Source organism: Palaemon carinicauda, chromosome 5 (assembly GCF_036898095.1).
Source record: "Palaemon carinicauda isolate YSFRI2023 chromosome 5, ASM3689809v2, whole genome shotgun sequence".
Taxonomy (NCBI): domain Eukaryota; kingdom Metazoa; phylum Arthropoda; class Malacostraca; order Decapoda; family Palaemonidae; genus Palaemon; species Palaemon carinicauda.
In genome coordinates this window covers 123,230,345-123,242,734 of record NC_090729.1, presented here as the reverse complement: position 1 = coordinate 123,242,734, position 12,390 = coordinate 123,230,345, and the positions used below count along the sequence as shown (strand labels likewise).

At 41.6% G+C, this 12,390-nt stretch overlaps 1 protein-coding gene across 2 annotated transcripts in view; it reads left to right on the top strand.

The window, feature by feature from the left end:
• Positions 1-12,390, top strand: part of LOC137641457 (solute carrier family 4 member 11-like) — a 42,217-nt gene that overhangs the window by 24,717 nt on the left and 5,110 nt on the right. For both annotated transcript variants that reach the window (XM_068374029.1, XM_068374028.1), the window contains 3 exons: positions 1,063-1,236; positions 2,733-2,928; positions 3,199-3,368. In XM_068374029.1, the coding sequence (XP_068230130.1) occupies positions 1,063-1,236; positions 2,733-2,928; positions 3,199-3,368 (540 nt within the window). The remainder of the gene's footprint in view (positions 1-1,062; positions 1,237-2,732; positions 2,929-3,198; positions 3,369-12,390) is intronic.

Sequence of the window (12,390 nt, the reverse complement as noted above, 5' to 3'; positions counted from 1 at the left end):
TAGGTCAAGGACGGTGGCTCCTCAACATCCGGATCTCAGTATTGATAATGTTTCTTTAAATATGTATGACTCTTTCAAAATTTTAGGTGTGATTCTCGACAGTAAATTTACTTTTGAGAAACATATAAGGTCTCTGTCTTCTTCAATTGCACAAAAAATAGGCTTATTGAGAAAGTCTTTCAAGATTTTCGGTGATCAATCTATTCTGAAGAAGTGTTTTAATTCTTTCATTCTACCTTGTTTTGAGTATTGTTCTCCTGTTTGGTCTTCAGCTGCTGATTCTCATCTTAATTTGTTGGACAGAAACTTACGGTCTATTAAATTTCTTATTCCTGATCTAGATATTAATCTCTGGCACCGTCGTTCAATTAGTTCATTATGCATGTTGCATAAGATTTTTCATAACTCTGACCATCCTTTACATTCAGATCTCCCTGGACAATTCTATCCTGTTCGTAATACTAGGCAGGCAGTTAATTCTAATAGCCAGGCCTTCTCCATCACGAGACTCAATACTACGCAGTACTCTAGAAGTTTTATTCCAGCTGTTACCAAGTTGTGGAATGATCTTCCTAATCGGGTGGTTGAATCAGTAGAACTTCAAAAGTTCAAAGTTGGAGCAAATGCTTTTTTGTTGACCAGGCGGACATGAGTCTTTTTATAGTTTATTTATGACATATTTGTTTTTGATGCTGTTAATAGTTTATATATGACATGTCTGTTTTGACGTTGTTACTGTTTTTAGAATGATTTATTGTTAATTTGTTCTCTTCATTTATTTATTTCCTTATTTCCTTTCCTCACTGGGCTATTTTTCCCTGTTGGAGCCCCTGGGCTTATAGCATCTTGCTTTTCCAACTAGGGTTGTAGCTTGGATAGTAATAATAATAATAATAATAATAATTTGAATTATACTTGGTTTATGAATATTTACAAGTCAGTCAATGTTATTCAATATCATGGGACTTTTAAAATATTGTAATTTTCTATCTTGTAGACAAGTGATAACCAGTCATTGTTATCTTTGTACTCTTAGGTTAATGTATAATTGTTATTTTTCAGATTAAAGAAGGGTCCAGCGTATCACCTTGACTTGATGGTTGTGGCCCTAATGAATGGATTTCTTTCCATCTTTGGATTACCATGGATGCACGCATGTTTGCCACACTCGCCATTGCATGTCCGTTCTCTTGCTGATGTTGAAGAAAGAGTAGAACAAGGACATGTTTATGAAATGTAAGTGTTAGTTAGAAAGAGGTGTGCTTACCTCAAAATTAATTTATATCCTTTTGATACCTTACCTAGTTCCTATAACATTTCTATCTTTCTGATTCATGCTGTTCTTCAAGCTGTGTATAGACATAAACGATACATCTGTTTGAGTAAAATTGAAGCTTTGTATTGTGAAAAGCTAAACAATTATACATCATGGAAATTATTAATGGGACAGGTGATGTCCTTTCTATCTGTGGTCTTAAGAAAACAGAATTATTGAATAGGGTGAGACCTGACCATAGGGTTCATCCATGTCCATAGTAAATGCAGGTAGAGGTGACCCTGACCAGTGATACTGTATAGAGCTGCCTGAGAGAAGAAGGATTTTTTCCCATAAATCTTGAGACAAAAGCAGCAAAAATAGCACAGTTCCTATTGAAAAGATTAAGGATTCATTCTGCGGTATAAAGGATCTGGAGATAAGACTTGAGATCGCACTAACGAGGAAGGAGAAAAAAAAAATGGCTCTACCCCAGGTAAGAGACCAGTCATATGAGAGGGATGAATTTTAACTCCTCAGTCTCTAATCTACATCATAATCCTAAGAAAATAGAACAGAACAAAATAAGAGACTTACTCCAGATGACCAGACAGGGGTCCGTATTTCCAAGAAAAGAAGTGATGGCATATGAACTAGAAGAATAAATTAAAGGCATCTATAGAAATTTAATTACTGTAACATGATTTCTCCAAGAAAAACTAAACGCAACTTGGAAACCCAATAGAGTATATTTATAGAAACAAAATTTTCCTTTAATTTTTAAAGAAACAATAGAATGCATTCCATGCTTTTATCTTTCTCTGGTATATTTGGAAGGTTTATATCAGAAAAGTGTAAAGAAGGACCCTTTTCACCGGGCGTCACAGGTCGACCAAGAAATGTCTGTTATAGAAGAAACTGCACAAATGGAATGAAGATTAAGAAAAACAATTATTGTTCAGATATTTAACAAACCACCTAGTCACATCCTTAAACTATGATTTTGTGTGTAAGAGAAATTTAGAAACAAGCATGTCTGTATAGTGGACAGATGCTCAAGAATAAACCATAACAAACGGGGGAATAATGAGTTGTAGATAACAAGCCATTTAAGGCTGAAGTGACACACGAATGAATGACGAAAGCTTGCCATATAATGCATGCTATAGGTTGTAACTCCCTACGGAGCCATTCTTTGAAATTTTCATTTAAAAAAATATAAAGGAAGGAGTGATGAAAAGTTAATAGAAATTCTTTCTGCCATCTCAATCATGAAAGATTTCAAGAGTGGCTGCTGGTGCGACTGGCAGGAATTTATTCAGTCACAGTGTATATTTTACTATAATGTTTTAATTTGTGTATTTTAACAGAATTTTCATGTCTACAAGATTTAGTTCGATAATTTCTTCAATGTTTTTAGTTAAAGATTCGAATGGCATTTCTTTAATAGTGAATGTTACTCCTCTGTATTTTACAGAATTGTGAAGGTGCGTGAAACCCGACTGACAGGCCTATTTTCCAATATTCTCATTGGTCTGTCCATCTTTATGTTACCGTATCCCTTGGCCTACATCCCAACGGCAGTACTTGATGGTCTCTTCCTGTATATGGCAGTTACTGCCCTCAATGGCAATCAGATGTTTGAGAGAATTTCATTATTTTTCATGGAACAGGTAAGAATAAATTTACAATTTTTTTATTGTAGTTTAATAAGGTATTACACTGTATTGTCCATTATGGAAATTGTAATTTCTGTGGCATGTTTCTGTTATAAAAATTCATATCACTGGGTGAAATTTTTTATATTTGCTTCATTGTTAAAATACACACTTTTTTCACATGTTATAGTATTGCTAAATTTTACCATTTTCCTTTAATAAATTAAATTTACCGTGCACTAGACGATAATTTTTCACACACTTCACCCTGCATTTTTATTTCAGGCTGCTTACCCTCCAAATCACTACATCAGGAGGGTTCCTCAACGAAAAATCCACAAATTCACAGGACTACAAATTGCACAGCTAGTTGTTATGTGTTCATTTGGGTTTGCCCCATGGCCCTATTTGAAAATGATGTTCCCTGTTGCCCTCCTCATGCTATTGCCCATCAGGTAAGTACTTTAAATCATGTTCACCTATTTAGGTATTTGTGAAGCTTGATGATCAGCTGTTACAAATTTTAGAAATGATGCTGAATAAGGTTACAAAGTTTTCCAAAATTACCAGCAGTTGCATGGATTTCTTGGTTTTATAGGCTGAATCATTTTTGTTTCATATATTATTATTTATATGTATGTATGTAGCCTTTAAGTACTGAACTATTCATTTTCACAAAGTTTTTACTTGAATGTAAGTTGTTGGTTTGTTGAAATGTAAGTGGTAGTTTAGTTGAAAACTGGAATCCTTTCAGGACTGGCCTTAGCAATCTAGATTGATTTATGAACTTGGTCCATATAGCCCTGCACTGGGACTATGTTGGTTATTCCATGCACCGGTGTAACTGAGGGATACGATGCAGTTGCATTGTAAATTAATGTTTAGAGGTTTGGCACTGAGTTGGAAGGAAAAGGCAAGAATGGGGGTAAATTAGAATGCTAGAAAGTAGCTGCAGCAAGGGACAAGGAGACTCATCAAGGCCCTGTAATTGATGCCTAAAGTGCACCCCGCAAGGTGCACGGACAGCACTTATCCCCCATAACGTCTTTAGGACCCCATTCTCTACTTGACTTTTATGGTCACATGTACTGAATAGGCTGCCATATTCTTCATACATCTCCATTCCCTTTCTTTTCTTTATATCTGACAGCACTACTGTATATATATCATAAATTTTCTTAAACAAAATCCCTTTGTGGGAGTTATGAAACACTTTTTATTTAGTTGATATCTAACAGCTTGTCCCAATTCCAGAAACTCTTATTGGGTAGAGTTCATCTTAAGAAATATTTCACCATAATTTTTTAATGAATCTATGAGATTTAGATCACATGGCCTTGTAGCCACCCCTCCGAATCTTATAAAAACATAGTCTACAAGGATTTCATGACATGAAGTATATCCTTACTAAGGTTTTATTAGAATCAGAAGAATTTTTAATTCATTACACAAGCTATGTACTTAGCCACTTTTAAACTTTTTTCAGAGTTAGGAGATGAAGTTGAGTGGTGATTAAATGCTGATAATCTGTTTAATTTCCTTACATTTTTCTCATTATTACCTATGGTAATTTTTCTTTAAAAATGTTAGCTTGTTAGTTTAGTTAAAGATGGTCCACACCTTATGAATAACAATAGTTTATGGATTCCTGCTTCAGTGAGTCCTGATTCAAAAGTGTCTTCCAGATGTGGATTCAGTTTTGAAAAAGGAAATGCATCATTAACAGTTCCCTTTTTTCTTGCATAAATTGCTTGCAGGATGATTTTTGGCAGCAATATAGGTTACACCTTTTGCATACAGTGATACGAAAGTGCCCTTGGAAGAAACCATTTTACGAGCTAAGAAATAGGTTCCCTATAACATATAACTGCACAAGATGCGGAGCCAAGTGTATATTTGTATAAAAACTAGAGAATAGTTTCCCTACAATAAAATGGACTTCTTTTAAAACTAAAATTAAATTAGTATGAACTAACAATCCCGATGTTAGTGTGACGTATGGTAGTAGATTGCCATGGATTAGGAAAGAGGAAAACATTCTAGCCAAGTAAAATTATGTAAAACTTCAGTAAAATGAAGCATAATGCAAGGTGTTCAAACTTTGAGAGACTTGCTCTCAAATAAGATGGGCATAGATGGAAAGGCAAGACATCTGCTTGTTGTAATGTAGTAATAATAATAAATGACATGGACTTACATTACTTAGACCCACAAATCTTATACATTTGTAGGTGGGAATATGTATGAAGAATTGAATATGAATTTATGGTCTATGAAAAGACCTAATATCTACTAAAAGTTTGAGAGTCAAGGTCTTTAACAAATGAACTGGGTATTAATTATCCATATATCAGGTAAAAAACCAAGTGTTATCAATTACTTATAGCCCTCAGTGCCTGTGCCTGTAATGTTTTTAGATTTGACTATAGGTCAGTTTTGAAATTAAGATTGTAAAACTTTAATTTAAAACTTGGAATTAAGATTTATCTAAAAAAAGTCTCCATGAGAATGACTTTTTCAGTGCAGTCTTGTTTTGCTATCATTGTATTGATACATTGTTTGGTCTAGTGAATATTAGTGTTCTCTTCAAATTGTTTTCTTGCATACCTTAAGAGTTTGTTAATACTTAAAATACTTGGGTCAGTGACTGACAAATGTTTTTCCTCCAATCAATCATTTGCAAAGCTCATGGGTTCTGTGTCACAGTTACAGTACAGGAATCTCTTCATGGCGAAACAAATTAACACATAGGCAATTGCTGTGATTTGTCAGCATTGGAAATAGCATATTATTTTCCTAAACAACAAATTATCAAACTGGTAAAGTATCTGAGAACTTAAAACTTTACATGTGCTTGTGATCTGTTATTAGTGTTGTGATGAAAGTTAGTCTTGTTTATCTCAGTTTCATTTTATACCATTATATTTGTGCTTAGCCACTACCCAAGAAGAAGTACCTACTGCAATTTTGAAAAATTATTAGTAACAATAAAAAAAATTATCATGTTTTTTCCCACACTAGCAAACCTTGTGTTATTGATGTGGATATACTTTCACCAGAGCTGGAAGGTAGCCATTAGACTTAGGTGCGAGGTGGTAACCCTACCTAACCACTATAGGGGGTATATCTACTCGCACATCAGTGAACAACGTCGTTTTAGTCTTTAGGCTTGTAGAGAGCGAACCTCTCCTCTCTCTTCTCCTCAAGGCTTAGCCGTTGACTGCCTATTATCATTGGTTTTTATTTTTCAGTTGTGAATGCCCTTCTTCTCTGGCACTTCCATGCAAACCTGACCTAGTTGTGAGGGTGCACCCCTTGTGTCCAACCTGTCGGGGGAATCATTGTGAGCAGGGCTTTCCCTGTGATGATTGTAGGGGGTGGCATGCCTCCCAGTGGGAGAAATTTGGGTGTTGCAGGAAGAAGGTGGCTAAGCATGATCTCTCTCCTTCAGGGGCGAGGAAACAGCGAGCTTCTTCTTCATACACCCCTAAAACTCTTTCCGAAGCTCCTCCTCGCTTGTCTTCTTGGGGATGCTCAAGTAGGAGCGCAGACAGAACAACTCCAACCTTGGGGTACTGGGGGCATTGTTGCTTCCCCTAGTGGAGCACCTTCTCCTCCAGTAGCCAGGGAACCAATTTCCCTTGCAGGTGTGTTACAGGCGTGGCTGTTTCTGGAGGTTTCTGCACGACCTTCAAAGGAAAGTCCCTTCTCTATCCTTGCAAGGTCCATCTTTTGCCCTCCCCTGGCTCTTCCCCACGTGGATAAGGTGATTTTTCACACCCAACCCTCCAACGGCCTCCTGTAGGCGACAAACCTGCTTGGTATCCTGGGACTTCGTCATACTCTAACCTGCAGCCCTTTGTTTCTCCCCACAGGAATGTTTCCAGTGCATGTGCTAACCTCCTGCCTGCTGCAGACATAGATGATCTTTAACCGGCCAGCAATCATCTGCCAGCCGATTGCAAGGATGACACACTCCTCCTTTGGGACAATCTTCTTCAGGTCTTCGTTAGTGACGATCCGAAGATCATCTAAGAGATTGCAGGTCATCATTATCTTGGGGCTCTTCCTCGCGACGCCATTCTAGAGCTTCACTCTCATGAGACCACAGGTTATCACGGTTTTGGCGCTCATCTTCTAGGAACCATTCTGTCTCCCGAGCTGACGGCTCATGATCGCTAGCTAAAGACTCATGAGCTAGATGCTCTAGGTCTAGATCTGAACGCTTGCGTTCTAGATCTCAATGATCTTGATCACGAGGATGACGATCACGTTCACAAGGGGGATACTCACGATCACGAGCTAAGCACTCATAACGTTCCCATCATTCACAAGCTAGGCACCCTAAATATTCCCACCGTTCATGATCACGAGCTAGGCACTCTCGATCACAAACAGAAAGTTCCCAATCGCGAACCGTGCGTTCATGATCAAAGCCTAAGCGTTGCTCTCCACGGAGAAAAGGTGGATGCTCGCGCTTGACATCTGCGAGGCGCACTGCAACTCGAACCTCTCCTCATCATCCTTTGACCGGATATGGAATATGGACTTCCTGATGAATGGTTTCCAGAAAAACATCCCGTTAAGCGACCCCCAGCGCCCTTCGCTGTCTGGGGCGCTTTAGCTAATCGCTTGACTCCACGACGCTCTCCGTGTTCCACCACGGTGAGACGCTCCCCAATGCTTCGAGTTGCCCTTGTACCAAGGCCCTCATCTTCGCCATTAGCTAGCGTGAGTAGTCCTCCGGTAACACAGGAGCCCTTAGGGCCTCCCCCTTCTCGATCAGCACCAGTCGCTCGTGAGACGAGCACTTCCACTAGTGAATCGCACCCGTTAACGCGTGAATCTCGTGATTTCATACGTGAATTGGCAGTTCTTGTAGTGTTTCACAATTAGAGGTACCGAATCATGACCGCGGTCCCGACTCTTCCTACACCTCCGACGGAGACTTTCTTTGGCAGTAGGCCAACTCCCTTCTCTGAAGGGTTCAAGGAACCGCCGATCGATCTTATTGCTCATCGAAAGAGGTTCCCAGAGACTGTCTCCTAGATCATCTCAGACTCCCTCACACCCTCCCATCAGAAGGCGTTCTCGACTCCCTGTATTTCAAAAGGAAACACTGGACTTTTTAAGAGGAGATGAACTTCCCTCTTGATTTGATACGCTGGTATTTACCCTCCAAAAGTCTTGGGTGTGGCTCCTCCACCTCCACAGCCTCAACTTGCTCAAGTCAGAGCGATTCCGCTTATTCCTTTGTAGTGTTCGGAGCTGGGTTCATCCTAGCAGGGTAGTCTAGGCCTCGGGAGAAGATCCGCAAAGGGTAGCAATGCATCTAAAGCTCAGCAGTCTTCGCCATCTAAACCCAGTGCTGAGCAAAGCGTGTGCTCCTCCACGGAGCAATCTCCTAGATAGTCATCTCCTAACTCCGGTTAAGACTAGAGCCACTCTAACTACTAGGCAAAAGAGGAGTATGAAACGCAACACACCACCGCATGCGGATCTCGTCCAACCCAGAACGAGTAGGGATCTTGGCTCACCCAGAGAAATCTCTATCCATCCGTTCCATTTTACACAAATACAGGTGGTTCCCCAGACTAATGTCCAGTCTCAAAACCACCCGCAGAGAAGAAATCCCCAATCTCCGAGCCCAGTGTGTCGAAGAAACCACAAGCTCCCCCAAACCCTTCCATCCTGGGAGAGCATTTTCCTCTACGGAGGGAGTCAAAAGACTCGAAGACAGTCCCCAAGAATGCTAAGGCAAGGGAATCTCGTAGACCAGAGGTGATAGGTCCCCTGAGGCAGGTCCCTCTCACGACCCTGTTGATGACTTCAACTTACCCCAGGCTGCTATGGATGTGAGCTTGGAGGTAGATGATGCTTTGGATATGGAAAAGGAATATCTCCCAAGGGCAGCGAGTCCTAAATTTCCACTCTGAACAAGAGCGTAGAGTCAGAATATACTTTCTGGCAATTCCTTGCTTGTATGAGGGCCACAAACAAGCTATCCAATCCTGGTACTACCCCCTAGGAAGGTAAAGAGATGGTCCTGGACTAAATGTTTGCAACTCTGAGACCATCTAAGACCAGCGTAGTACTGTTATGGTCAAAGGGACTGACAGCAGCCAGGAGGAAAGGTATCTCTCAGATAGCAGGAACTTCTAGTTCCCTAAGAGGAAGTTCCTCGTCTCGATCTCTCCCACTTCATTTCATTCTTCAAAGGAAGTACCATGAGATGAACGAACCCCACTCAACCATGATTCTTAAACCCTCAATGGAATCCCTCATTAGGGGTCTTATGACTCAATCTCTCTTCTCTAAGAGCTTCTCAACATAAAGTGAGGCGCGAAGTACGCCATGGAGGCTGCCTCATGGCTCGACCTATGGTTGAGGTCTTTAGGCTATATTGTGCGCTCCAAAGATCTGTCTAAGGAGTCTATAAGAAATTCTTTAGTCTTTCATTTTGTCAGATACCCATACACTGGAGTTCTTGAATCACACCATGCCATCGACTTGTGGGCGAAGGTGGAAGTAACATGCCTGAGGACTCAACTCTCGAGGGATCTTCATTCCAGGAGAGAGAGGGGGCAGCCGAAGCATCCCTTTTAGGCCAGAGAGAAGAAAGGGAACAAGTCCTTCAAAGGAAAGAAAGGAGGTAGAGGTTCAGCCGCTCCCGTTAGGGAGGGAAGTCCTCATCACCGACCACCCGTGGGAGGATGCCTGCAACACCACTGGCAGAGGTGGCAGCACCATGGTGCCAGATCCCTGGACAATAGAGGTGATCACATCCCATTCATTCAATCTCTCCCTCCTCAGACTCGGGATCCAATGTCGTCAAGCTTCTATACAAAGGGATCCATAAAGGAGCTGTCCCTCCGGACCGAAGCCCAGACCATGATGCAGAAGGGGGCTTTCCAGGAGATCCTTGACGGGTTTGCGGGCTTCTACAGTCGACCCTTTCTTGTGAAAAAGGTGTCTAGAGGCCAGTCATAGATCTCTCCCCCCTAAACAAATTTGTCCAACAAACTCCGTTCAGAATGGAGATGACTGACACGATCATCCAGGCTGTACAACCAAGGAACTTCATGTGCACATTTGATCTCCAGGATGCATACTTCCAGATCCCAATCCATACATCTTTAAGGAAGTATCTCAGATTCATACACAAGAATAAGCGATACCAGTTCAAGGTTCTCTGTGTTGGTCTCGCGACAGCACCTCAGGTCTTTACCAGGGTGTTTGCCCTTGTTGCATCTTGCGCTCACAAGAACAGCATTTGTCTCCTGAGATACCTCGACGATTGGCTGATTCTAGAAGACTCGGAGATGACCCTTCTTCATCACTGAGAGAGTTCTAGAGTTTTGTCAAGATCTGGTGATCATGATAATCTCAAAGTCTTCACTGCTTCTATCCCAGAGACTTGTTCATCTCAGTGTGATCATAGACACCAACAAACAGAAAGTTTTCCCTTCAGACAACATAGTACACAGGCTGAGAGAAGTGGCAATACCCTTCCTCAGACGGGAAGACAACAGCCCGACAATGGTTACGTCTTCTAGGTCACCTAATCTTCACACAACATCTAGTTCTCAATGGCTGCCTCAGGATCAGATCCCTGCAATGGCAGATGAAGTCTGTGTGGAATCAACACTCCAACTCCTTGGACACTCTAGTTCCTATTGCCCAGGACCAAGTGACAGACCACCTATGGGGGGTGGCAGATGAAAATCTGTACAAAGGGGCAAGATCCTCTCATCCCTCCTCTAGACTTGTTGCTCTACACAGACGCATCAAAAGGAGGAGGGGGGCCTACTTGCTGCAGCACACAGTCTCAGGCCTGTGGTCTGAGTCTGAAAGATACCAGCACGCAAACCTCTTGGAAATGAGAGCAGCCTATCTAGCTCTCCGTCAGTTCCATCAGTTGCTGGCGGGCCACTCGGTGGTGTTGATGAGCAGCAACACCACAGTGGTGGCTTACATACACAAACAAGATGGTACCTTTTCACAGCCCCTATGCCATCTTGCAGTAGAGATTCTATGATGGTCAGAAAAACAGTGTGTCCTATCAGCTCGCTTCATTCCGGGCAAGAGGAATGTGCTCGCAGACAATATGAGCAGTGCAACTCCGATAGTGGGCTCCGAATGGTCTTTGAATCCTCTGATAAGCAACAAAGTCCTGACTTTGTGGGGCTCCTCAATAGTGGACCTATTCACAACATCCCTGAACTTCAGGCTCCCGCTGCACTGTTTTCCAGTTCCGGACCCTCGGGCTCTATGGGAAGATGTATTACAACAACGGTGGGACATCATCAGCGTTTACACATTTCCCCCGTTCTGTCTTATGAGAAGATTGCTCAACAAGATAAGAGCATCCAAAAACTTAATGATGCCCTCACAGCTCTGCTATGGCATCATAGAGAATTGTTCCCAGATCTTCTGCGACTTCTACTAGATCTCCTGAGAGAACTACCTCCACGACCAGATCTACACTAACGACCACACGTGAACATCCTTCACAAGACCGTCCCGTCTGTACAGCTTCATGCCTGGAAATTATCTAGCATCTCCTCTCTGAGAGGCTTTTTGCAACTTATGGTTACTTACAATAGTCCTTTTCTGCTGTATTCCAGGCAAAGTGAACAATCTTTTGTGATTGGTGGCATGAAAGGAATATCTCTCCACTCGATGCTACTATTCCAGTAATGGCGGAGTTTCTTGTATACCTTAGGGAGGAAAAGCTCCTTTCGGTCACGGCGTTGAAGGACTATCCCCCAGCCTTAAGCCTTACCTTTAGACTGAAGGGAGTAGATCTTTTCTCTTCTTTGGAACTTTCCTTATTCACACAGTTATGAGATCACTTGCCCACAGTCGGAGATATGACCTACTCCTTGGAACGTGGTTCGCGTCTTGAGATCCTTAAAAGAACTTTCCAATGAACCATTACGTAATCTCACTTTGAAGATGGCGTTCCTAATCGCTTTAGCCTCAGCAAAAAGTTAATGAACTTCTTGGTCTCGTACGACATTGCCCATTCAAGGGGATGGGGAAGGTGACACTTGACTACGTCCAATAGTTCATTGCAAAGACTCAAAATCTAGGGGTATTGGACCATACAGTAGATTCAGGCATTTTTAAAGTAAGAGTCTTTGTTCTGTAACCAATGACCCAGATTGATTTTTACCGTGTCTGGTGAGGAGTTTGAGATATTACCTTATTACCTTAACGCACTCGGCAACTCAGCCCTGACTAATTTTGCTTTTTGTAAGTTCAGGTAGGATTAGGAGGAGAATTACTAAAGACATTATTTCAGCCTGGATTCGCATTCATAGACAATGCTTTGAATCCAGAACCTCCTCCAGCTCGAAGACCTAGAGTTCATGATGTCAGGGCATCAGTACGTCTCTGGCATTCAAGCGCAATTACTCCATGTTGCAGGTATTACAGGAGGGCGTGTGGAAATATCAGACCACCTTCACTGCC